Raw genomic sequence first — 23,097 nt, forward strand, 5'->3', positions numbered from 1 at the left:
TGGTATGACCTGGGGCAATACAATAACCTGCCAAATTTTGTAAAATTAACATGGAAATTAGGGGGTGTGGCCACAGAAAGTGGCGTGGTCCATAAAATTCACTGCGCTACGTGCGTAAAATTTTTTTGACCCTCTTTTTACTTCCAAAATGTTTAGAGGTATGTGATATTTCCCATTTAGTCAAACTGAAAGGCTTGGTTTAGGGCTATGGCACATGCATGTATGTATAACTTCATTTGTAAATCGCCATTAAGGAGCTGCAGGGCCCTACAATACATAAACAAAAAGTACAATATTAACAAAAGTATGTAATAAACACAATACATATACATGGTACACAAAGCTCTTCTAAGGACACAGAGTTTAAGTGCTATGTAGTAATTTATTCCTTGGCCAGATAGAATTTTAAAATCTGCTCCAGGGCTCCATAAACACATAAGGAAGATGTATAGAAGTATAATTAATACAATAGAGAAATATAAATACACAAAAATTAAAAGGTATGAGACTCAGTAGGAAGAAGGTCCCTGTCGTGTCCCAAAGAGCTTACAGTCTTTGTGTGCGGATAATATACATGCACAAATTGGAGGGCAAAAAACGCACATGGTTTGGGCATTCATTGCGTCAGTATTATAGGTTAATTCGATGTTAAAGGGATGGTTCACATTTAAGTTAACTTTTAGTGTGTTATAGAATGGCCAATTCTAAGCAACTTTTTAATTGATCTTCATTATTTATTTGATATAGTCTTTTAATAATTTGCCTTCTTCTGAATCTTTCCAGGTTTTAAATGGGGGGTGGGGGGTCACTGACCCCCTCTAAAAAAAATACTCTGTAAGGCTACAAATGAATTTTTATTGCTACTTTTTATCCCCGTCAAGGCTCCGCTCCTATTCATATTCCAGTCTCTTATTCAAATCAAAGCATGGTTGCTAGGGTAATTTGGACCCTAGCAACCAGATTAGTTAACTTGCAAACTGTAGAGCTGCTCTATTAAAAGCGAAACAAGTCAAAGCAAATTGTCTCAGAATATCACTCTCTGCATCATACTAAAAGTTCACTCAAAGGTGAACAACCCCTTGAAGAAATACTAGGACTAACCAGTGTTTCCCAACAGCCATTTTTTTCCTAGAAAGCAAAGAGCAAAACAGAGCAATCCTCTTGAAAATGAATATTTTGGCAACTCTATACGTCATCAGCTACTCTGACTTACACAATTACAGCGCAACCTTTACATATCACATACACTTTCGTCGCCGTAGCGCCCACGTGACTCACTGTACCAGCTTCTTGTTCTTTTCTAAAACTGACTAACCCTGGCGGCATTTCCTCTTTAAGAACGTGTGTGTTGCCCTTTTAAGAGCGGCGACTCAGATCGAGTTCGAGGCTGTGACGTCATCGTGGAAGTGATCCGCGCTGGAACGTTGGGTAATTGGCAGTGTTCTTTCCCTGACGTTCTGAAAAGATTTCGGACTGGGGCTCCCGATGCCAAATTTGTTGGGTCATCTGTAGTACAGTGACTGGGATCCCCTCTCACAGGTCCACTAAACTGAAAGCTCGGGCCCCCGTTCTGAAAAGCTTCTACAGTTGAAAGACCCAATCTGTCCTTCTCAAATTATTTAGCGATCACGTGACTGTTTTTTAAGTCTCTTTGGAACTTCTTCAGTATTTTGAACTCTGCTGTCTTTCCCAGTTTTGTAGAACTATTTGGATCTAAGATGATGAATCCTGGCATCCCGTTTCCCAACCTTCCAGCCCTAAACCAGACCCCAATACAACAACAGCAGCAGCTCAAGTCTACTCTTCAAATCAAAAAGAACGCCATAACTGATGACTACAAAGTTACTAATCAGGTTTTGGGACTAGGGATCAACGGAAAGGTACTAGAGATCTTCAGTAAGAAGACTGGAGACAAGTTCGCTATGAAGGTAAAGAAAAAATATTCCATTGTAATGTGATGCCTTAATATTGTTTCAAGTGACAATGAGGAACAGATGGCTGGTATTGTCAACCTCCTTATTTATGGAAGTCCAATTGTCATTCACTAAAACCTTCTAACAAAATGTAAATTGGAAGGCTAGTTCTATTCAGGGTGTAAAAGTTTATGATTAGGGGATACACCAATTCCATAATCTTTGGGCTCAGAGTGATGATCCTCAAATTTGTTTGAATGCTAAACCCTAATTTGTTTTTACAGATTAGAAACCCACCCCCTAAAAATGAGGGTATCTAAAAAAAAAAAAAGAAAAAAAAAAAATTGCTTCAGCTGTCCACTGTTTAAAAAGATTTGATAAAGGGCCTGAAATGTTACCCTTTCTTTGTATGTATTTAGGGCAAGGCCAGACATGGCGTTTTTACATTGCGTTTTTAAAAAAAGAAACGCCTGGCGTAATTACGCCACTGAAACCACACGCGAACTTCAGCATGCGTTTTTCATGTGTTTTTCAGCACGTAGGTTTCTTTTCCCAACATGCACTTCTCGTTGTTCTCATTGAGAATATTTGTGATTTGTATCAGTGTACTTCAAACAAGGCTGTATTGAGCCAGTATGTTTTCCATTATTTATATAGCTGGCTCCACTGCTCTCAGCCTATGTTTGGTTGCAGGCTGAGAGAAGTGGATCCTCTTCCTTACGCACCTCAGTAAAATTGCACTGACAAGTACAGCTTCCACCTTCATTTGGCTACACAATGTGGAACTGAGCAGGGACTGGGTTGATCCCCCACTTAGCTCCACTTTGTGAAAAATCAGCCCTTTACTTCGCCCGCACCCAGAACCATTGCGTTTGTCCAGGTTCAGAAACGCACAGCAGATTTCGCCACTTAAACACGATACTTAGTATTTCACCGGCGAAATGTGGGGCATAAACCTAAACTGTGGTAGTCATTAATGGACAAGGAAAGTCAAATGTACCGGACCACCTTTTTATGAAATCGGATCACTTGCCCTGGGTAAAAAATTTAAGCAATTTTATTTACTTTTTGAATTGGTATCTTTATTCATAACCGCCATTGCCACAAATGTTACTAGAAGTAATTATTCTCAAAAGAAATTGAAAGAGAAATGTGAATGGGGTTTTCTGGTACTGCTGCCTCTCTGGTTTTATCATAAGTCAGATAAGAGAAACGGCTTACTTCCCCTTTACTGATGACTATTGCAAGGAAGTTCCAGCTCCTGGATTATTGCCCTCCCCCACACTACGACAAACATGATATTGCACTCCATGCCCCATAGTAAATAAGTGTTAGCGTTTTGGGAGACAATATGAAGAGCTTAAATCATTGCAGATGACTCTCCCGATTGAGTTTTGTCTTTACAAAAGCCCATTTTATTGTGAATACAGTAATGTAGATTTCTTTTTGCATTTGATTGTGAGGTGGTTTCCTCTCTATTTTGTAAACTGTGAGTGTGTATGGTGATTTTCAGCTTGCCTTTGGATTCCAGTGATACTTGTTGACATGGACAGAAGTAGGAACATCACATTTACTCCTTAGGCTATTGTCACACAAGATGCTTTCTCTGCTGGCATAAATACACTGATCCACTTTAGTCCTGACTTCCTGTCCATGCACAAACATTGTATATATTTTGTACCGAAATCTTTCATGTCTGTGCACCAAAAAGTGGATGCTGTTCCCACCAGTGCCTACTAAATTTAGGGATTAAGGCAGAGGATTGGTGTGTTCTCCTCTGGCACAGCAAAACACTTTGTGTGACACTAGTCTTGCTGTATTTTGAAACCATTTTTTTAGTCCCCTCAATTTGTGCAAAGTAAATCAGTTCCCCAAGCCTTTTGCATAACATGTTTGTATAGATGGGCTTCTGTCTTCTACAAGGTTACTCTATACAAATGAGACAATATAACATTAAGGTACATTTGAGTAATGCATGTTGTAATTTTTTTTGGAAATGCATTCTTTGACTGTGTGGTATGTGTTTGTGCCAGATTTCGTGTTGCTATGGTCTCAGTCTTACTTACATAGGTCCAGATGTGATATTGACAGCTTCAGGGTGTACTCAACAGTTGTCGGAGGCAATCAGCTCTACTTACAGGCAGTGCACATGACACCTGTCACAGATATAAACTTGCATACAGGCTATTAATGACTCAAGTGTAGTGCTTTAATGATTTCTGTTACTGCAGGGACTGTAGTGCATTGCTTGCTCTGTTTATATAGTGAATAAAGTACCCCCTCTTGTAAAATATAAGGATATTATAAGTTGCCGAGGAGTTTCGTGACCATATAAAAACACGAGGCCGAAGGCCGAGTATTTTTATACAGGTCATGGAACTCTGAGGTAACTCCTAATATCCTCATATTTTGCAACTGGGGGTACTTTATTTATTATAATACACAAGTTTCAGTGAGTCATGTGACAGAAATTACATCAGAACTCACCGTTTCTAACTGATGACATCAGAACTCACCGTTTCTAAGGATATAATTTACAAGATATTCATGGCTTTTGTTTATTATATATATATATATATATATATATATATATATATATATATATATATATATATATATATATATATATATATATATATATATATATATATATATATATATATATATATATATATATAGTCCAAATCGTTCAGCACTCCACTACTCCACGCGAGTGACCCAGGTGCTACCGTCCATTGCTGCATCCAAAAATCCGAAAAAATGAGGTGCACACTGGGAACTTTTGTTTAGTTTAAAAGTTCATTTTATTAAATATAGGTTAAAAAATGTATAGGTCAACGTTTCGGTCTGTTCCTGAGACCTTTATCAAGACCATTAACACACCATAAAACATATTGTCCATAAATAAGTAAAACCAATTAGCACTCACCCAACCCCGTATCGCCCCTTGGGACATGTGATGCGTAGTTCCGCCCCCTCTCAGGGGTTAAACCTGTCACCACCTGAACCACATGAAAAGAAAGAAACAAGATCAATACAAAATTGTCATTATATACATAATAACTAAATCGCAGACTTTTTACTCCCGCACAGGATATATTGCACTTGTAACAAAAAAGAGTAACAGTGTAACCCCTATCTTTGTTGCAAAAAACACAGAAGAGAGCAATACTCATTCAGCCCTGCTGGTGCTAAAGTATTCAGTTTCTTGATCCAAAATGCTTCGCGTTGTAACAGCATTTTAGATCTATCACCCCCTCTCCTGGGAGGGGGGATATGGTCAATCGCTATATATCTGAAGGTAGGTACCCTATGACCAACCTCAAGAAAATGGTTAGCCACCGGTTTATTTGTATGGCCATCTCGAAATGCTGTGCTTATTGCAGAACGATGACCATCCATTCGCAGGCGTAGGGTTTGGTCGGTTTTGCCCACATATGATAACCCACATGGACACGTGATCATGTAGACCACATGGGTTGTGGTACATGTAATGTGATGTCTTGGATCACTTTTAACAAGAAGGTCTCTCAGATTTGTGCCTCTCTGGTAACAGTTCATAATTATGAACTGTTACCAGAGAGGCACAAATCTGAGAGACCTTCTTGTTAAAAGTGATCCAGTAAAATGTTATCAAACACGCCAAGTTACATGGTTGAGTAACAACAAACCAGGTTGTTTTAAGTGCCCTTGCTGTACCTCATGTAGATTTATGACACCAGGCAGCAGCTTCCTACATCCACAAACAGGCAAACGATTTGCAATAAGACATCACATTACATGTACCACAACCCATGTGGTCTACATGATCACGTGTCCATGTGGGTTAGCATATGTGGGCAAAACCGACCAAACCCTACGCCTGCGAATGGATGGTCATCGTTCTGCAATAAGCACAGCATTTCGAGATGGCCATACAAATAAACCGGTGGCTAACCATTTTCTTGAGGTTGGTCATAGGGTACCTACCTTCAGATATATAGCGATTGACCATATCCCCCCCTCCCAGGAGAGGGGGTGATAGATCTAAAATGCTGTTACAACGCGAAGCATTTTGGATCAAGAAACTGAATACTTTAGCACCAGCAGGGCTGAATGAGTATTGCTCTCTTCTGTGTTTTTTTGCAACAAAGATAGGGGTTACACTGTTACTCTTTTTTGTTACAAGTGCAATATATCCTGTGCGGGAGTAAAAAGTCTGCGATTTAGTTATTATGTATATAATGACAATTTTGTATTGATCTTGTTTCTTTCTTTTCATGTGGTTCAGGTGGTGACAGGTTTAACCCCTGAGAGGGGGCGGAACTACGCATCACATGTCCCAAGGGGCGATACGGGGTTGGGTGAGTGCTAATTGGTTTTACTTATTTATGGACAATATGTTTTATGGTGTGTTAATGGTCTTGATAAAGGTCTCAGGAACAGACCGAAACGTTGACCTATACATTTTTTAACCTATATTTAATAAAATGAACTTTTAAACTAAACAAAAGTTCCCAGTGTGCACCTCATTTTTTCGGATTTTATATATATATATATATATATATATATATATATATATATATATATATATATATATATATATATATATATATATATATATATATATATATATATATGCAAATACAATATTTATTTATATATTTTAAGTAAGTTTTTACTATGTAACTGTAGCAATATAGAAATACTTTTGTAAAAAAATTGTCTGCTCTACCTGAATTTACTGTTAAATATTGTGCAAGAACTGTAGTTTTGAAAGCAATCATTTGCTTAACTACTTTAAAGGTTGTTTTTTTTTTTTTTTTTTTTACACAGGGATTTTAGATATACTTCTGGGATCAGAGTCATGAAATCTCTTGAAAAACTATTTATGTACATTGTTATTAGACAATTAGAGCAATGACTGTGACTGGCTTAACAATAAGACTGAAAGACATGTGGAGCTTTAAACTGTAGCCATTCAGCCTGGCTGGGGATACAAGTGGGGTGGGATCACTACACAGGAGATTTTGTAGGATGATGTATGTCAGGTAAAGTCCGACTCAGAAATTCTGATCAAAATCTCATCTGTAGTATACCCTGTAATGAAAGGTGGCAATTTTCAAAGCTTATGTTAAAAAGGGATAAGGGTTTATAAAAGGGTGTAGTTAAGTGAAAACATTGTGCCTTTAAATAGACCTTTTTTTAAACTACACATTCTAGCTTATGTGGATATGAATTATCTGTGGCTTTTATCAAGTGTTTCATCAGCTAGTCTGGCCGAAAGGTTGTCAGGCTCTTTGAATTTTTACATTTACTGGCCAAATATTATTATGAAACAATATGATTAATCTTTATCTAGATCAGTGATGTCCAACCAATAGCCGTGAGCAACATGTTGCTCTCCAAACCCTTGGATGTTGCTCACAGTGGCCTCAAAGCAGGTGCTTATTTTTGAATTCTATGCTTGGAGGCAAGTTTTGGTTGCATAAAAACCAGATGTGCTGCCAAACAGAGCCTCATGTAGGCTGCCAGTCCACATAGGGGCTACCAATAGCCAATTACAGCCCTTATTTGGCACCACCCAGGAACATTTTTCATGCTTGTGCTGCTCCCCAACTCTTTTTACATCTGAATGTTGCTCACGGGTGAAAAAGGTTGGGGACCCTTTATGTTCTGCAGCACATTACAGAGATTATATATTATTCTCCCAATGAAGGAAAAACCCATGCAGACCCAGGGAAAAGCAGGTAGTGCCATGGCTGAATTCAAACTGGTGACTCTAATGCTGCAAGGTAGCAATGGTAACCACTGTCACTTTGTTGCCTTACAGTTTGTTTGAACACCTGCTGTGATCTTTTTGTAGAATGAAAATCTGATCAAAAATGGAAAACCTAGTTTGTTTATGGTACCTGCTACTAACCATTCAGATTAAATAAAGTAGTAAAAGAACAAATCAGATGATGTTCTGCCTGTGACAGCAATCGTATGAAAGTTAAATCGGACAAATAGCAGTGACAGTCACCGATTGATATTCTCAGATAGGCAATACATGCAGAGATATTATCATTAGCCGACAAATCTTTTAACCTGTCCAATTGACTAAACGACAGATCTCCATGGTACGAAAAATGTTGCGACGATCCGCACATACGGTCCAAAAATCGTATAAAACTTTTTCATATGACTATATCTTTGCATCTATGGCCAGCTTAATCAGTAACCTCTTCAGATCTGTTTCTCTACTCTTAACCCATGCTCTTAAAGGAAGAACTTTGGTTTATATAAACAAGCTGCTGTGTAGTCATGGTGACAGCTATTCAAAGCTAGAAAAGGCACAGGATACACAGCTGATAAAAGATAAGCTCTGTATGCTACAATGGGATTTTTAAGAACTTAACTGTTATCAATTGTGTAGCCTCTACTCGAATGACTGTCCCCATGGCTACACAGCAGCTTGTTTATATGAACTATAGTTGTGTTTCTGAAGCAAACACACAATTTTTAGCAGTGCGTGGCAATAGTAAATTATGTTGTCATTTTTTTAAAGCACTTTTGATTTTCGGTGTTACAGTTCCTTTAACTCTGGTCTCTTCTTGCCTGTTTGCTATCTCTGCTTTGATGTCCCAAGGCTACCTTAAATTAAACTTGTTTACAACAGAATTGGTTCTCTTTCCCCTATCTAACACTGATAAAATCCCAGACGTGTCAATCACAGTTAATAATTCTTCTATCACCCTGTCTCCCCTGGCCCCCTGCCTTGAGGTTATCTGTGATTCTGCCCTGTCCTTCACTCCTCATATCCAACTGTTTAATTCAGTCTCTCATGATAACACTCCTGGACAATTGTAACTCTCAATTAATTGATCTTCCCTTCCAGAGACTGTCACTTCTCATAATGAATACAGGTACGGGATCCGTTTTTCATAAACCCAGTTACGGAAAGGCCGTTTCCCATAGAATCAATTTTATCGAAATTTTTAAAAATTATGACCTTTTTTTCTGTAATGATAAAACAGTACATTGTACATGATTCTAACAAGATATTCTTAATCCTTATTCGAAGCAAAACCAGCCCGTTTGGTTTATTTACATGATTTTCTACTAGATTTACTAGATCCAAATTATGGAAAAATCCATTATCTGGAAAACCGTGGAAAACAATGTGTTAACATAATAAAAAGCTGAATTGCAGTTAAGCTGCCGTTGTGAGTGATTGCCAACCTTCACATTATACTATCTGGAAAACCCCAGGCCCTGAGCATTCTGGATAATAGGTCCCATACCTGCACTGCTGGCAGGCTCGTACACCTCAGCGACCACTCCTCCTCTGTCATGCCAATCTGCCAATCCCTACACTGGCTTCCAGAACCATTCAGAATAAAATTCAAACTAATGACCTTACTTTCAAACTCTGCCACAACCTACATCTCTGAATGAGAATTTCTCTAGAAACTCGCCAAACCACTTCTCTACTGACGCTCCTTAAAGGAGAATTCAACCTGTGGGGAAAAAACCCGTACCCCCCCACCCCAGGTAGACCCCCTCCCTCCTCCCCCCAGGCTAACTACCCCCCGGGGAAATGCCCCATACTTTATACTTACCCCTCGTCGCAGATTCTGGCAGCAGCCTTAACGGTATCCATCTTCCGGGTCCTCGGTAAGCTGACTGGGAGATCGGTATGTCGGCGCATGCGCAATTGGAGCAATTTGCCGGCTTGTGACAACTGCACATTCACCGAAATTGATGGAGATTGCTAATCTCACAGTCAGTTTACCGAAGACCCGGAAGATGGATGCCGTGAAGTCTGCTGCCAGAATCTGCTACAAGGGGTAAGTATAAAGTATGGGGCATTTCCCGGGGGGGGGCAATTAGCCTGGGGGAGGAGGGAGGGGGCTATGTGGGGTGGGGTTAACTCTCATTACTCCCCCACATACTTTCAGTACTTTGCAAGAACTGCACTCTTTCTATGGCATTTGCTCCCATGGTCTCTCCAAATTTCTCCCATTCATTTAGCGATGCTTACCTTCATTTAGGTTAGCATAACTTCAGTGGGCCTCAATTATAAACTTCGCTCAGGGCAGAATGATTCTCACAGTGATTATATGTGCCCTGTGTGTTAAGCTTGATAAGAGTGGTGTACTTAATGTGCAAATTGTTTTTTTGCCTGCAAATTGCGAATGCACTGCGCTTGAGTTAAGCCATAACGTTGGTGGCAGAGAAAATATTTGCAAAAGAGCTTCACAAATTGCGAATTTACATTTCTGTAAATGCTATTTTCACGGCGCACTCGCGCAAACACCTGGCTCATTTGCAAGCCATTTGCTAAAAATTGTTCACAATGCAGATTTGCAAGAACCAGAAAACTGGGCACATCAGTGCAATATTTTAGCTTTCAGAAAAAAACATGGGCAATACAACCATTTGCGAATAAAAATGCACTGCACAAACTTTATAAATGACCCCCAGTATTCTTCAAAATGCATGATCCTATTCTACATCTCTCACCTTGCTTACTAATCATTTTGCCTATTCCCACATTGTGTCTCAATCCCTTCTTCTCTTAGACTGTAAGCTTTTTTTGGACAGGGCCCTCTTTATGTTGGTGCCTTTTAAATACATGTTGGCAATAATAATCTTACATAAACACCTTCATCTGGCCATGTTTCATACAGGAAGTATGTAGAAAGTATGCAATTAAAATTTGACAGTTGGCATGTGACTTCTCTTCTATTATTCTTTTATTACTTTTTATTTCCTCATTCCTAGGCTACACAAATATGTACAAATGTTGTATCTTTATGTATTTTTTATAGCTGGATGGTTGCTGGGTTTGAATTGTTCTTGATGGGTGAAAACTTTACCAAAGCTGCTTGACCAAAGACCCAGTGAATAGTACTTTCAGTTGTTGCATTTTCTGCCTGTATCTGGCATTCTGTTGTGCTTCTGGTATGTCAGGTTAGGCCACACCCACTGATCATTTGTGAAAGATACTCATCAGACAGTGTATTTGGGATTTCTGACTATGAAGAAATATTCAAGTGGCACTCAGTTGAAAGCAAAGTGATTTATTTGTGCAAAAAAAAAAGGGGGCAGACAAGGCTACATCTGGCACCCGACACTACAACAAGTGGTATGTGTATTTCTGCGGCACTACTCTAATCTATAATCCCCCCTGTATAATGCACCCTGTTAGAATAGTTACAACAAGTTTATATATGTATGTCATTGATTTTTTTTTTGTTGTGCAATTTAAAACAATAGGCAAGGCTTGTTCAACCCAAGCAATATCCATTGAACTGTTTTTGAATAAGAGGGTCTACTACTTCTTTAATATGGAAATGTTTTTAAGAAGACGCTGCTAAAAACAGCGGGGCAGAAAGCAGTTTGTCGTCCTCTCTTTAGCATATTTTCCCAGTCATTTGAGATCACAGGCTTGTAAAATGTGATACTCCTCTATGTAAAGGGTTTAGCCATATTTAATGACGCACTAGATTTAACCGTTTCGCTAGCACATAGTTTGGCAAAGAGTGGAAATGATTTAGTTCTCACTAGCAAATGGTTCACACTGTACTAGTGCTTTACAGCCATCCGAGGGTTCAGTAGTGGCAGACAGGGCCGCCATTAGAAATCACGGGGCCCCGTACAACAAAATTTTTGGGGCCCCCTGGGCCCCGCCCACACTGACGACCAAGCTCCGCCCCATATCCCGCCCACATCGCAGTTAAAAGACCACACAGACATCAGCGCTAAAAAAGTAACCCCCCCCCCACACAAGTTGTAAAAAGCTATTGATGGTCAGGGCCCCCTTATAAAAAAAATTGGGGCCCCAAAAAAAAAAAAATTTAAATTTTTTTTTTTTTTAAAAACATTGGTGGCAGGGGCCCCCTGTTAAAAAAAACTTGGGGCCCCAACAAAAAAAATGTAAAAAAAACTAAAAATAAACAAACATTGGTGGCAGGGGCCCCCTTCTAAGTTAAAAACAAATTGGGGCCCCAAAAAAAAATTTGAAAAAAATTGATTTTTAAAAAAAAAAAAAAAAAACATTGGCGGCAGGGGCCCCCTTATAAGTTAAAAACAAATTGGGGCCCCAAAAAAAAATTTGAAAAAAAATTAATTTTTTTTTGAAAAAAAAAAAAAACATTGGCGGTAGGGGCCCCCTTATAAGTTAAAAACAAATTGGGGCCCCAAAAAAAAAATTTGGAGAAAAAAAAATTTTTTTGAAAAAAAAAAAATGGTGGCAGGGGCCCCCTTACAAGTTAAAAACAAATTGGGGCCCCAAAAAAAATTTAAAAAAAAAATAATTTTTTTTTGAAAAAAAAAAAAAAAACTGGTGGCAGGGGCCCCCTTACAAGTTAAAAAAATTTGGGGCCACCAAAAAGAAAATTAATTTTTTTTTTAAAAAAAAAACCCAAAGAAAAACAATGGTGGCAAGGGGCCCCTTACGAGTTAAAAAAAAAATTGGGGCCCCAAAAACAAAAGTTTTAAAAAAAAGATTGGTGGCAGGGGCCTATAGAATATTAAAATAATACATTGGTGGCCAGGGGATTAAAAAAAAAAAAAACACAAACTGGTGTTCAGTAGAATTGAACTCATGGCTTCAGTACTTCAACTTCGCCTCCTTTCGTGACTTCGGGTCTTTTCACCGCTTCAGGACTTCGGCTTCGGCTGTTTTCGTGACTTCGGGTCTTTGCGCTGCTTCAGGACTTCGGCTTCGGCTGTTTTCGTGACTTCGGGTCTTTTCGGCGCTTCGTGACTTCGGGACTTCGGCTTTTTCCGTGACTTCGGGTCTTTTCGTCGCATCGGCTTCGGCTTTTCGGCACTTCCGCATTCGGCACTGAAGAGGCAAGACGTACGGCTCGGGCGCTCGTAAGGGGGGCCCGGATCTTCAAAAAAATGCAGCGCTGCCGGGCCCCCCTTCATGCCCGGGCCCGGTACGCTTGTCCCCCCTGTCCCCCCCTGATGGCGGCCCTGGTGGCAGAGCTGCATTGTTGATACCACAGTCCGAGTGACACAGAGTTCATGTAACTGTTTTCAGTTCTACGTGATTCTAGATGACATCAGCATCTTAGTGCTTTTCTGTTTCCGCTCTCAATGTTTCTTATAAATGAGGATTTATTTCATCCTGACCTGCAACGTTTATTTTGATTTTCTTTTAAATTTCTCTCTATTATATTCATGCTCTGTTTTCCAGATTTCTTCTATTTTCCTACCTTTTTATTAAGTTTATTTTTTTTTCTGTGTTTTTCCCTGTTTCTTCCATCCACCTTTTATATGTTAAGTTCAGGGGCTGTTATACTGATGCTTTTATTTAGAGATGAAGAGATGTGTTTTCTCTGAATTAGAGGAAGACAAGGGAACATTGCTACTTTTTAAATATACAGGTATGGGACCTGTTATCCAGAATGCTTGGGACCTGGGGTTTTCCGGACAACAGATCTTTCCGTAAGTCTACTAGAAATTCATTTAAATATTAAATAAAAACAATAGGCTGGTTTTGCTTCCAATAAGTATTAATTATATCTTATTTGAGATCAAGTACAAGCTACTGTTTTATTACTACTGAGAAAAAGGAAATCATTTTAAAAAATTTGGATAAAATGGAGTCTATGGGAGACAGCCATTCCTTAATTTCAGAGCTTTCTGAATATTGGGTTTCCGGATAAGGGATACTATACCGGTACCTATATGGCTTTTTAGGGGGAACTTAATGCTGTCACGTAAACTTCTACAGAACTATATTGCTCAAACTACCTTATTTATATCTCTAATTCACCTATCCTGTTACTCTGACATTAAAGGACTATCAAGGCTCATATAAAGCAGCAAAATGTGTGGTAATATTTGGGGTTGGTTCACTTTTAAAGGGCACCTGTTGGCTAAATATATTATCCCAGGGGGCGTGGCCTGCATGGGGAACGGCTAGGACGTGTGCCGTGTGAGCTCCGACCTGGGGCGCCATATACTGCTAAAATCCTGCTGATCCCCGGTAAAATTTGCAACCCTGCCAAGTGGCAAGTACCTTACTTAGGAGACTGCAACTCCTGATGGTGCGGAGAGGTCGGAGCAAAGGCGCAGCACAATCGAAAACATCGAGACGCACCATGCCGAACCAAAATGGCGCCGATCAGTCTGCACGCAGCAAGACACCCGACCGCACAGTGAGCGCTCGTGATGTGGCAGCACAAAAGCTTGCGCAATTTGTAAGAGACCCACAGACTCAGCGATCAGCTAAGGGTGAGTCTAGTCTTCCTGATTCCCAGCAATTTGACGCTCCAGGCACGGCTACATCGCCTGAGCAAGTACCCCAGGCCCCATTAAGCCCTGGGCCTATAGAACCCATGCTCAATGATGTTCTCAGTGCCATTACATCTAATCACACTGTGCTCATGGGGAAAATTGATGAGCTTAAAACTGACTTTGCGATCTTAAAATATGACACGCAAAAGCTCAGGGAGAGAACGGGGGAAGCAGAGAGGAGGATCAGTGAGCTGGAAGACCATACTCGGCCTATCCCAAGCCGCCTAACTGCTGCAGAATCACATATTGCTTTACTGGTGACTAAGGCGGATGACTTGGAGAATAGGCTCCGGAGGAACAATATCAGGATCCTAGGACTTCCTGAGAGAGCAGAAGGGGCTGCAACAGAAAGGTTCATTGAACAGTGGCTTACTAACACCTTTGGCCAACCGACGTTCTCCTCGGCCTTTACAGTGGAGAGGGCTCATAGAGTTCCAGGGAAACCACCTCCGCCAGGCGCCCCCCCGCGACCTCTAATAGCACGTTTGCTGAATTATAGGGATAGGGATGCGGCTCTGGCTGCGGCTCGACAAGCAGGAGAGATTCTCTATGAAAATCAAAGAATCTCCATATACCCCGACTTCTCTACAGAGGTTCGGAAACAGAGGGCGAGATTTACTGAGGCAAAACGGCTCCTGCGACAGAAGCAACTACCGTATGCCATGTTGTTTCCGGCGAGGCTGCGGGTCAATTTCAGTGGTAAAGCCTATTTCTTCACCAAGCCGGAGGAGGTCATACAATGGATGGAGGAGAGACCGCGCGATTCCCCACGCAGAGACTGATGAGGTTTTCTACGCAGATTGGAATATGGAGGTCCCGCGCACAGCTTCTGGGAGATTGTCACTGGCATTATGGCTCCGGCTCCCCTTTTTCTTTTTGTCTGGGTTTAGTGGCTCCGGGCGCTTATTCGGATTTCTACTTGATAACATCAATGTCTTCTCGCAGGACAGGTAATGGTCTTTAAATTACGGTCTATCGGGACAAACTAGAGATATAACTACCTTGCCCCAGGTTGGAGGGCACCGGTGTGGACTGTTGGTGGGCACCCCTGGACTGGACTCTGTGCGGACACTAACCCCACGTCAAAGTTAAGGCTTGTTTCAGTTAAGGGCAGTAAACTCACTTGTAATATGTTTATACAGTGGGTGGGGTGGGGGTGGGGAGAAGGGTTTTTAGTTATGACTGTTTTGTTGCTTGATGTCACATGTAGCGGAAGGTTGTGTATAGTTCTACAACTGTGGTTTGACAGACACATACTCATGGTATCTAATATGGTAATGGATAGGAAACTGAAGTACTATGGCATCGGTTAAAATCTTATCATGGAATGTGAGGGGTATGGGGGATGCCATAAAAAGGTTAGTCTTTGATTTTATACGTAGACATAGACCCCAACTGATATTCTTACAGGAAACTCACTTGGTGGGCGGGAAAACGCTGTCCCTAAAAAAGCCTTGGTTGACTGCGATGTATCACTCAGTGTATTCAAGCTATTCTAGGGGGGTCTCTATTCTGCTGTGTAGATCGTGCCCCTTTGTAACGGAAACAATTGTCTCTGACAGGCTTGGAAGGTTTATAATTGTGCAAGGCTCTTTATTGGGTAAGAAAATTACGCTGATTAATGTGTATGCCCCCCCCCCTTTAACTGATGCCTTTTTACAGGAACTAACCAACAAGCTCCTAACCATCAAAGTGACCCCGGTACTTCTTATGGGAGACTTTAATGCGATAGCTCATGCGGATGTAGATAAACTTCATCCCCCCAGACTTTCCTCAGCGATTTTAAATAGGTGGCTGAACACTTTTCAATTGGTTGACCTATGGCGGGTACGTAACCCGGGGGTGCGGCAGTTTACATGTTACTCACCTGGGTACAATAATATGTCTAGAATTGACCTGGCGATAGGGTGCGCAGAGTTTAACAAATGGGTTCAGAAGGTGGAAATACTTACACGTGGCATATCTGACCACTCCCCTCTTCTGCTCACTATGTCGGCCTCGCTAATGCCAGCTGATAGGATTTGGCGATTGAGTCCCTATTGGGCTAAACATGTCCAACTTCAGGAATCCATTCAAACTAGTATAGACAATTTTTTGACAATTAACGGGGAAGAAGTCTCCCCGCAAATCACCTGGGATGCCTTTAAGGCTTACATAAGGGGGGAGTTTATCAGTAATATTAAGGCGATGACAGATAGCTACCAAAAAGATCTGGTGCAAAAAACTGCTGAGGTGCAGGAAGCCGAGATTAGATATGTGGCACATCCAACTGACCAAACTCAAAAACTGTGGCAGGATAAACAGTAGGCGCTACAGCTGGCCCAGGTTGAGCTTACAAAAAAACATCTGCTCTATCAAAGGTCCAATATTTTCGAATTCGGTGATAAAAATGGGAAGTTACTGGCTCTATTGTCCAAAGAAGTGGGTGGTTCTATGGCTATACCAGCAATAAAACTTCCAACTGGAGTTATTGTTTCCACTCCAGAGGGTATTAATGAACGGTTTATGAGCTACTACGAGGATCTCTATCGATCCAAGGCGACAGTAACGGATGGGGAGGTGGATCAATACTTAACTGCCACAGATATACCAGAATTCGATGTAGGTACAGTAGTACAGTTAGCTGAGCCGATTACACAGGAAGAAGTGGAGGTGGCGATAGGAGCCTTCCCAGGGGGAAAAACTCCAGGATTAGATGGCCTTCCCATCGAGTGGTATAAGCAAAATGTAAAAAAAATAGCCCCTCTGTTAGTAAATTTGTATAACGCTGTAAGGACAGGGGCACCCCTTCCGGAGTCTATGAGGGAAACGCTCATTATACTGATTTTAAAACCAGGCAAGGACCCCTTAGAATGCTCCTCGTATAGACCAATATCACTTATTAATGTGGATGCCAAGATACTGGCAAAGTTTCTTGGGACTAGGCTGGCACCACACCTGGCCACAGTTATTTCACCGGATCAGACGGGCTTTATGCCGGGTCGTACTACTGACATTAATATCAGACGGCTATTTACAAATATTTCGGTAGCGCATGATAATTGTGGGGAGAGAGTAGTGGCGTCATTGGATAATGAGAAGGCGTTTGATTCGGTGGAATGGTGTTATTTATGGGCCACAATGAGGAGGGTGGGGGTGCCCATGGACTACATCAAATGGGTGCAGGCACTTTACTACTTACCGGTGGGCAAGGTTAGAACCAATACCAAGGTGTCACAGGCCTTGGCAATAGGTAGGGGCACTCGGCAAGGTTGTCCCCTGTCCCCTCTTCTGTTCGCTCTTGCCATGGAACCATTGGCCTGTCGAATAAAACTTTCGCAAGAAGTGCAGGGTTTGCACCTGGGCTCGTGTAGGGAAATTATCTCTATGTACGCTGATGACACCCTCCTTTATCTTCCTAATCCAAATCATGCTCTCACTGGGGCACTCGACATAATAAATATGCACACAAGGTACTCAGGGCTGAAGATCAATTGGTCTAAATCAGTGATTTTTCCCATTGACCCCTCCCATCGAACTTACCTCAGAATATCCATGGTCTTCAGTGGGTGGAAACATTTAAATACTTGGGGATATGGGTACATTCGGACCTCCAGAAATATGTAGAGCTGAATGTACAACCCATCCTCAAATATATGCTGGAAAGACGGGAAGCTTGGGCTCATCTCCCCCTTACCCTCTTGGGTAGAATTAATTTGTTTAAGATGTTGATTCTTCCGAAACTAACATATGTATTTTGACAGTCCCCGATTGGCATACACAAGGCTATTTTTTCCAAACTAAAGAGTATAGTGTTGTCCCTGTTTTGGAACAGTGCTCCACCCAGGTTAGCTCTGAGCACTCTGCAGCTCCCCATTACCCAGGGTGGTTTAGCGGCTCCTAACCTCTACTGGTACTACTTAGCGTCGCAATTGGTGGGGGCAAAAAGCTGGGTTACCCCTTCCCTCACTAATGCGGCAACGCTTCTGGAAGCACAAATAGTGGGCTCATGGGAAGGACTAAAGAATCTGTTGTATAGAGGTACCTCCCTTACTAAGAATTTGTAACCCTTAATGGCCACCACAATCGCGGTGTGGCGCACTGTTTTGCAATTTTACCCCAAGCATCAACCGCACTGCTCAGCATTTTCCCCACTGTGGTGTAACCCCAGACTCCAACATCTCCGCACTATACCGGACCCGCAGCTATGGGCACGGTATGGGGTTAAGTACCTCTCAGATGTTATGCCTGATGGTAACTTCAGCTCATTTCAGGACTTGAAACAGAAATTCTCTCTCCCTAATCCTATGCTTTTTAGGTATTTACAACTCAGGCATGCTATAGAAAACCAATTTAAGACCGGCCCACCAGACACTACCCCCAGGAAAATAGAGGTAGATATCAGCTCAGAGGCTATTCGGAAACCTCTTTCATACTTTTACACCCAATTGATTAGAGTTGGTAGCCCCTCACTTACTAAACTGTTGACTAGATGGCAGCAGGATATCCCTGGGCTTACTCTGGAGGACTGGGAGGAGATACTAGAATTGAGTTTGGATGGGATTATCTGCAGCAGGGACAAAATGACCCAATTGAATTATTTGCATAGAATATATCTTACTCCCTACAGACTAAAAAAAATGAACCAGGACTTGCGGGATGAATGCCCCAGATGTTCTAACTCGCCAGCGAACTTTATGCATATGATTTGGCACTGCCCGGCTATGCTGAGGTTTTGGGGGGAGGTCAATCAAATAATTAGTACAAAAACTGGTATCCCAGTGCCACTGAATCCTAAGGTGTTGATATTGAATCTACTTGGGGAGATCTCCCAGAACAGGGCACAGAGGACGCTTCTAATCACTCTATGTATGTATGCTAAAAAAGCCATAGCTTTGAAATGGAAATCTAGCAGAGGCCCAACGGTTCAGGAATGGGAGCAACTCATTAACAGTGCGCTCCCCCTATATAAACTCACTTATATGAGGAGGGGTTGTCCAGAGAAATTTAATAAAATTTGGGCACCATGGACAGAGGAGGATATGGGTGTGGGTTAACCACAGTAGCAGTATGTACTTGTATGTTATGCTGTTCAGTTTTATATATATTTAATTGGAAATATAATGACCTGTAAGTGAATGATGACATCATGCTGGTTAAAGTTTGTAAGAACTGTTTAATTGGTTTGTGTAAAAGAAAACAAAGATGCAATGCTATTATATAACTGTCTGACTGTATTGCTATAATTGCACAATAAAAGAATTGTTAAAAAAAAAATATATATTATCCCAAATCAAAGGTGTGGGCTAATAGAGCCTGCACTCCAATTGGGGTAACTGTATTTTTTTTTTTTTTTTTTTCTAAATGCCCCCTGCCAGATCTAGGCCACCATAACAGAGGAAGCTCCTGGTTCGAGCAGCCATGTTGGGGCACACACATGCCTTCCCACCGGCTAAAATTGAAATCGACGGATGGATGGCACTCTGCGAGATTCATTTTTCGACCCCTGCTGGCGGGAAGGCAGGGGAGGCAGTTCAGTGAGATTAGTCGCCCCAAAGAGAGGAGATTTTTCGCTGGATGACAAATCTCCCTGAATCTTCCTGTGTGCCCTGACCCTAAAAGTTATCACAAAGATAAACAACTCCTTTAAAGAGATACTGACACCAGAAATTAAACTTTTTTTTTTTTTTTTTTTTACATCTATCATAATATTGCCTTTGAAAGCTACTTATAACTTTCCTCTTGTAGACAATCTTAATTTTTCCATTGATTTATAATTTCACATGGATTATTGGTTTCAAATTTATTTGTAAATGACTGTTGAAAGCATCCGACATTTAATGTATCAAAACAATGATGTATTGAAGCTGTGGTACAGCTTATGGTGGACAACAGATGACTTCTGATAGTACACCATAGTCTCTTTCCAGTTGGTTTGTATTTTTTATTTTTGGAAAAATTGAACTTTCATCTAGGTACAGACTCAGTAATAGCTCAGTAATCGAGGGGTAGACTCTTGCAGAACTATTGCAGTTTGCTACATTTCACAGATGCTACTGTGAAACATTAGCAACAAATATAGCAACTATTATATCAATTAAAACAACTGACTAAAGAAAAACAGAGATTCAGCTTAGTGGGGCCAAATGTGTCAATTTAGAAATTTTAGAGAATTAAAGGAAACACAGTATGCAGAAATTTCCGAATTAAAGAAAGGCTATCTCCCATAGACTCCATTTTATCCAAATAATCTATATTTAATTTTTTCCCTTTTCTCTGTATTGATAAAACAGTACCTTGTACTTGATGCAAACTAAGATATAATTAATCCTCACTGAAATCATTACCAGCCTATTGGGTTTATTTTATGTTTACATAATTGTGTTGTAGACTTAAGGTACGAAGATCCAAACTACAGAAAGATCCATTATCCAGAAACCACCAGGTCCCAAGCATTCTGTATAATAGGTCCGATACCTGTACTAAAATTAGATCCCAGGCCCAGATTTGTGGAAGGGCCACAAAGGCCTGGAACCGGGGCAGCTGCTTTGTCCCGAAACTGGAGGAGTAAGCAAATACAGATGAGCTGGGTGGGAGGGTGGCAGACGTGAACGAGTTAAACGGGAGTGTGGGCAGATGGACTGTTCAAGGGGAATTTGATCTTGGGGTACCTGGCTGGTAAATCCGGGCATGTTGAATCCATAATAGGTAAATGTCTTTCCTCTTCAAACTACCAAATTGCAAAGCTACGCTGCAATGATGTAAGACCCATTGTTTTCTTTCAGTGAGTGTAACAGAAAGATCCCAAGCATATCGGATAATGGATCTGTATATTAATAATGTGCATCAGTATTCTTCCCAGTGCATAATGTGAGAGACAAGTATAATGGCCCCCCGTTGGAATAAATTCCCCTGTTTCAGGATGTTTAATGAATTTCCCTTTTATCACATAAAGGCCTGAGGATTACCCAGTAGTAGTAGTAAACGGGTCAATGAGGTACTACGGAAACATTGATATCTACTATTTAGGGCATATCCTATGATAGAAGAGTTTACATCCCTTCCATTAGGGTTGACAAGATCCCTGGTCCAGAAGTAGAATAAACAGAGGGTAACTTAAAATACACTAGCGGCATGTGCCATTGCCTACGCTTGAACCACTAATGTATTTACGCGGCGGTCTTCTTTATTCTAAAAACTGCGCCGAAAACTTGGCAAAAATCTGCATGTGTGTCCATGCCCTAAAGAATGAAGGAAACAAGATTTAATAAATTTATAGTGTATGTTAAGTTCATTTTGCTTGACGAACACAATATAAAATAATTTGGATTTATTTCCACACACAATATAAAATAATTTGGAATTATTTCTTAGGATGACTACCCTATAAGAAATAGATGAATTATATAATAAAACAACATAATAATGTAGCAGAACTGCCTATTTGATAAAAAGTAATACATTACCCTAAAGTCAAGTTCTTGCTTTTGTGATGTGACAGTTTCTATAACTTCAATATCTGATTCTGGTGGAAATGTGGAAATGTTCCTGACTGGGAATCTAAAAATAACTGAAGGACAGAGGCTTATGCTGCCCTCTTTAACCTTTTAAATGCTGGGCCTTAAAGGGAAGACATGTCACACTGGATAACACAGTACATAAATAATTAGGCTTTTGACCCTCATAAGACTTGGGGGTGGAGTGCACAGTGTTTTTGGGGGACAGACTGGGAATAAGATTCTACATCATGCTGGAAGGTGCAACAGGGGCTGACTGGGTAATGTTTTTTATTTATCTTGACCCTTTAGTTAAAGGAATTGTTCAGTATAAAAATAAAACTGGCTAAATATATAAGGCTAATAATACATAAAGGCTGGAGTGACTGGATATCTAACATAACAGCCAGAACACTACTTACTGTTTTTGCAGCTCTCTTGGTTTCCAATGATTGGTTACCAGGCAGTAACAATCAGTGACTTGGGGAGGGGGAGGCACATGGGTCATAATTGTTTGCTTTTGGATCTGACCTGCAACTTAACTGAACAGTTATGTCCCATGTGGCCCCCAATAAAGTCGCTGACTACAAGAGAGCTGAAAAGCAAGAAATTGTGTTCTGTTATGTTAGCCAAAAATGTAATCTAAGGCTGGAGTGACTGGATGTCTAACTATAGTAGCAACAATTTTTAATTTTACACTGAACTGTTCCTTTAAGGGAATGATGTAGGCATACAGTAAAGTCAAATGATAAAATTAGCTGTCACCTTTTCCAGCTCAGCTTTTCTTATCCTTTATGTATTGCAAGTTGTGAGTGGTTTCAATGTGAGTTTGTGTGCTACACCTTCTGTATCATTTTAATCCATTTTTTATTACAGTAGAATGCTGGTCATAGGCTAGTCCTTGGGTTTTGACAAACTAAGCAATAGTTATCACTGTGGTAGGTGAGTGGATACCAGGTATTAACAATATGGGAAAGTAATGTTACCCTTTGTGGGTTAAACAGTTAAATGTTTTCAATAGGTGGGGGCTAACTTGGTTTTATAAATGGTGTTGGGGGTGGGGATTCCCTATGCTTCTGAGGAAGTGGCGAGACGCCACGAAACGTGAAAAGTGTGTGGGTGATCTAACATCCATGTAATGTATTGACGGTTTTAATGGATATTTAATAAACACACTTTTAACTTCCTGGACCACCGTGTGCTCCATACCTTTGCCTTTATGGTAGGTGAGTGGAGCCTGTCTGGGATGTCAGATTTAACTTCATAAGATTAAAATGTCTACAATATTGTATTGGATACTTTTTACATAGTAACTTAGTAAGTTAGGTTGAAAAAAGACACGTCCATCAAGTTCAACCTATATTACAGTGGGGGAAAAAAGTATTGTACACATCAACTTTTTCTCAATTAAAGTATTACTAATGGGGCTA

The 23,097-nt window shown here is 40.6% G+C and overlaps 1 protein-coding gene across 2 annotated transcripts in view; it reads left to right on the plus strand.

Moving 5' to 3' along the window:
- Nucleotides 1–1,412: 1,412 nt before the first annotated feature.
- mapkapk2.S (MAPK activated protein kinase 2 S homeolog) overlaps nt 1,413–23,097 on the plus strand; it is a 46,588-nt gene continuing 24,903 nt past the window's right edge. Inside the window, 2 exon segments of one of the 2 annotated variants that reach the window (NM_001094815.1) lie at nt 1,413–1,428; nt 1,694–1,928. In NM_001094815.1, coding sequence (NP_001088284.1) covers nt 1,719–1,928 — 210 coding nt within the window. In that variant the 5' untranslated portion in view covers nt 1,413–1,428; nt 1,694–1,718. 2 annotated transcript variants of the gene reach the window in all.

This window comes from Xenopus laevis, chromosome 2S (assembly GCF_017654675.1).
Source record: "Xenopus laevis strain J_2021 chromosome 2S, Xenopus_laevis_v10.1, whole genome shotgun sequence".
NCBI classification, from domain to species: domain Eukaryota; kingdom Metazoa; phylum Chordata; class Amphibia; order Anura; family Pipidae; genus Xenopus; species Xenopus laevis.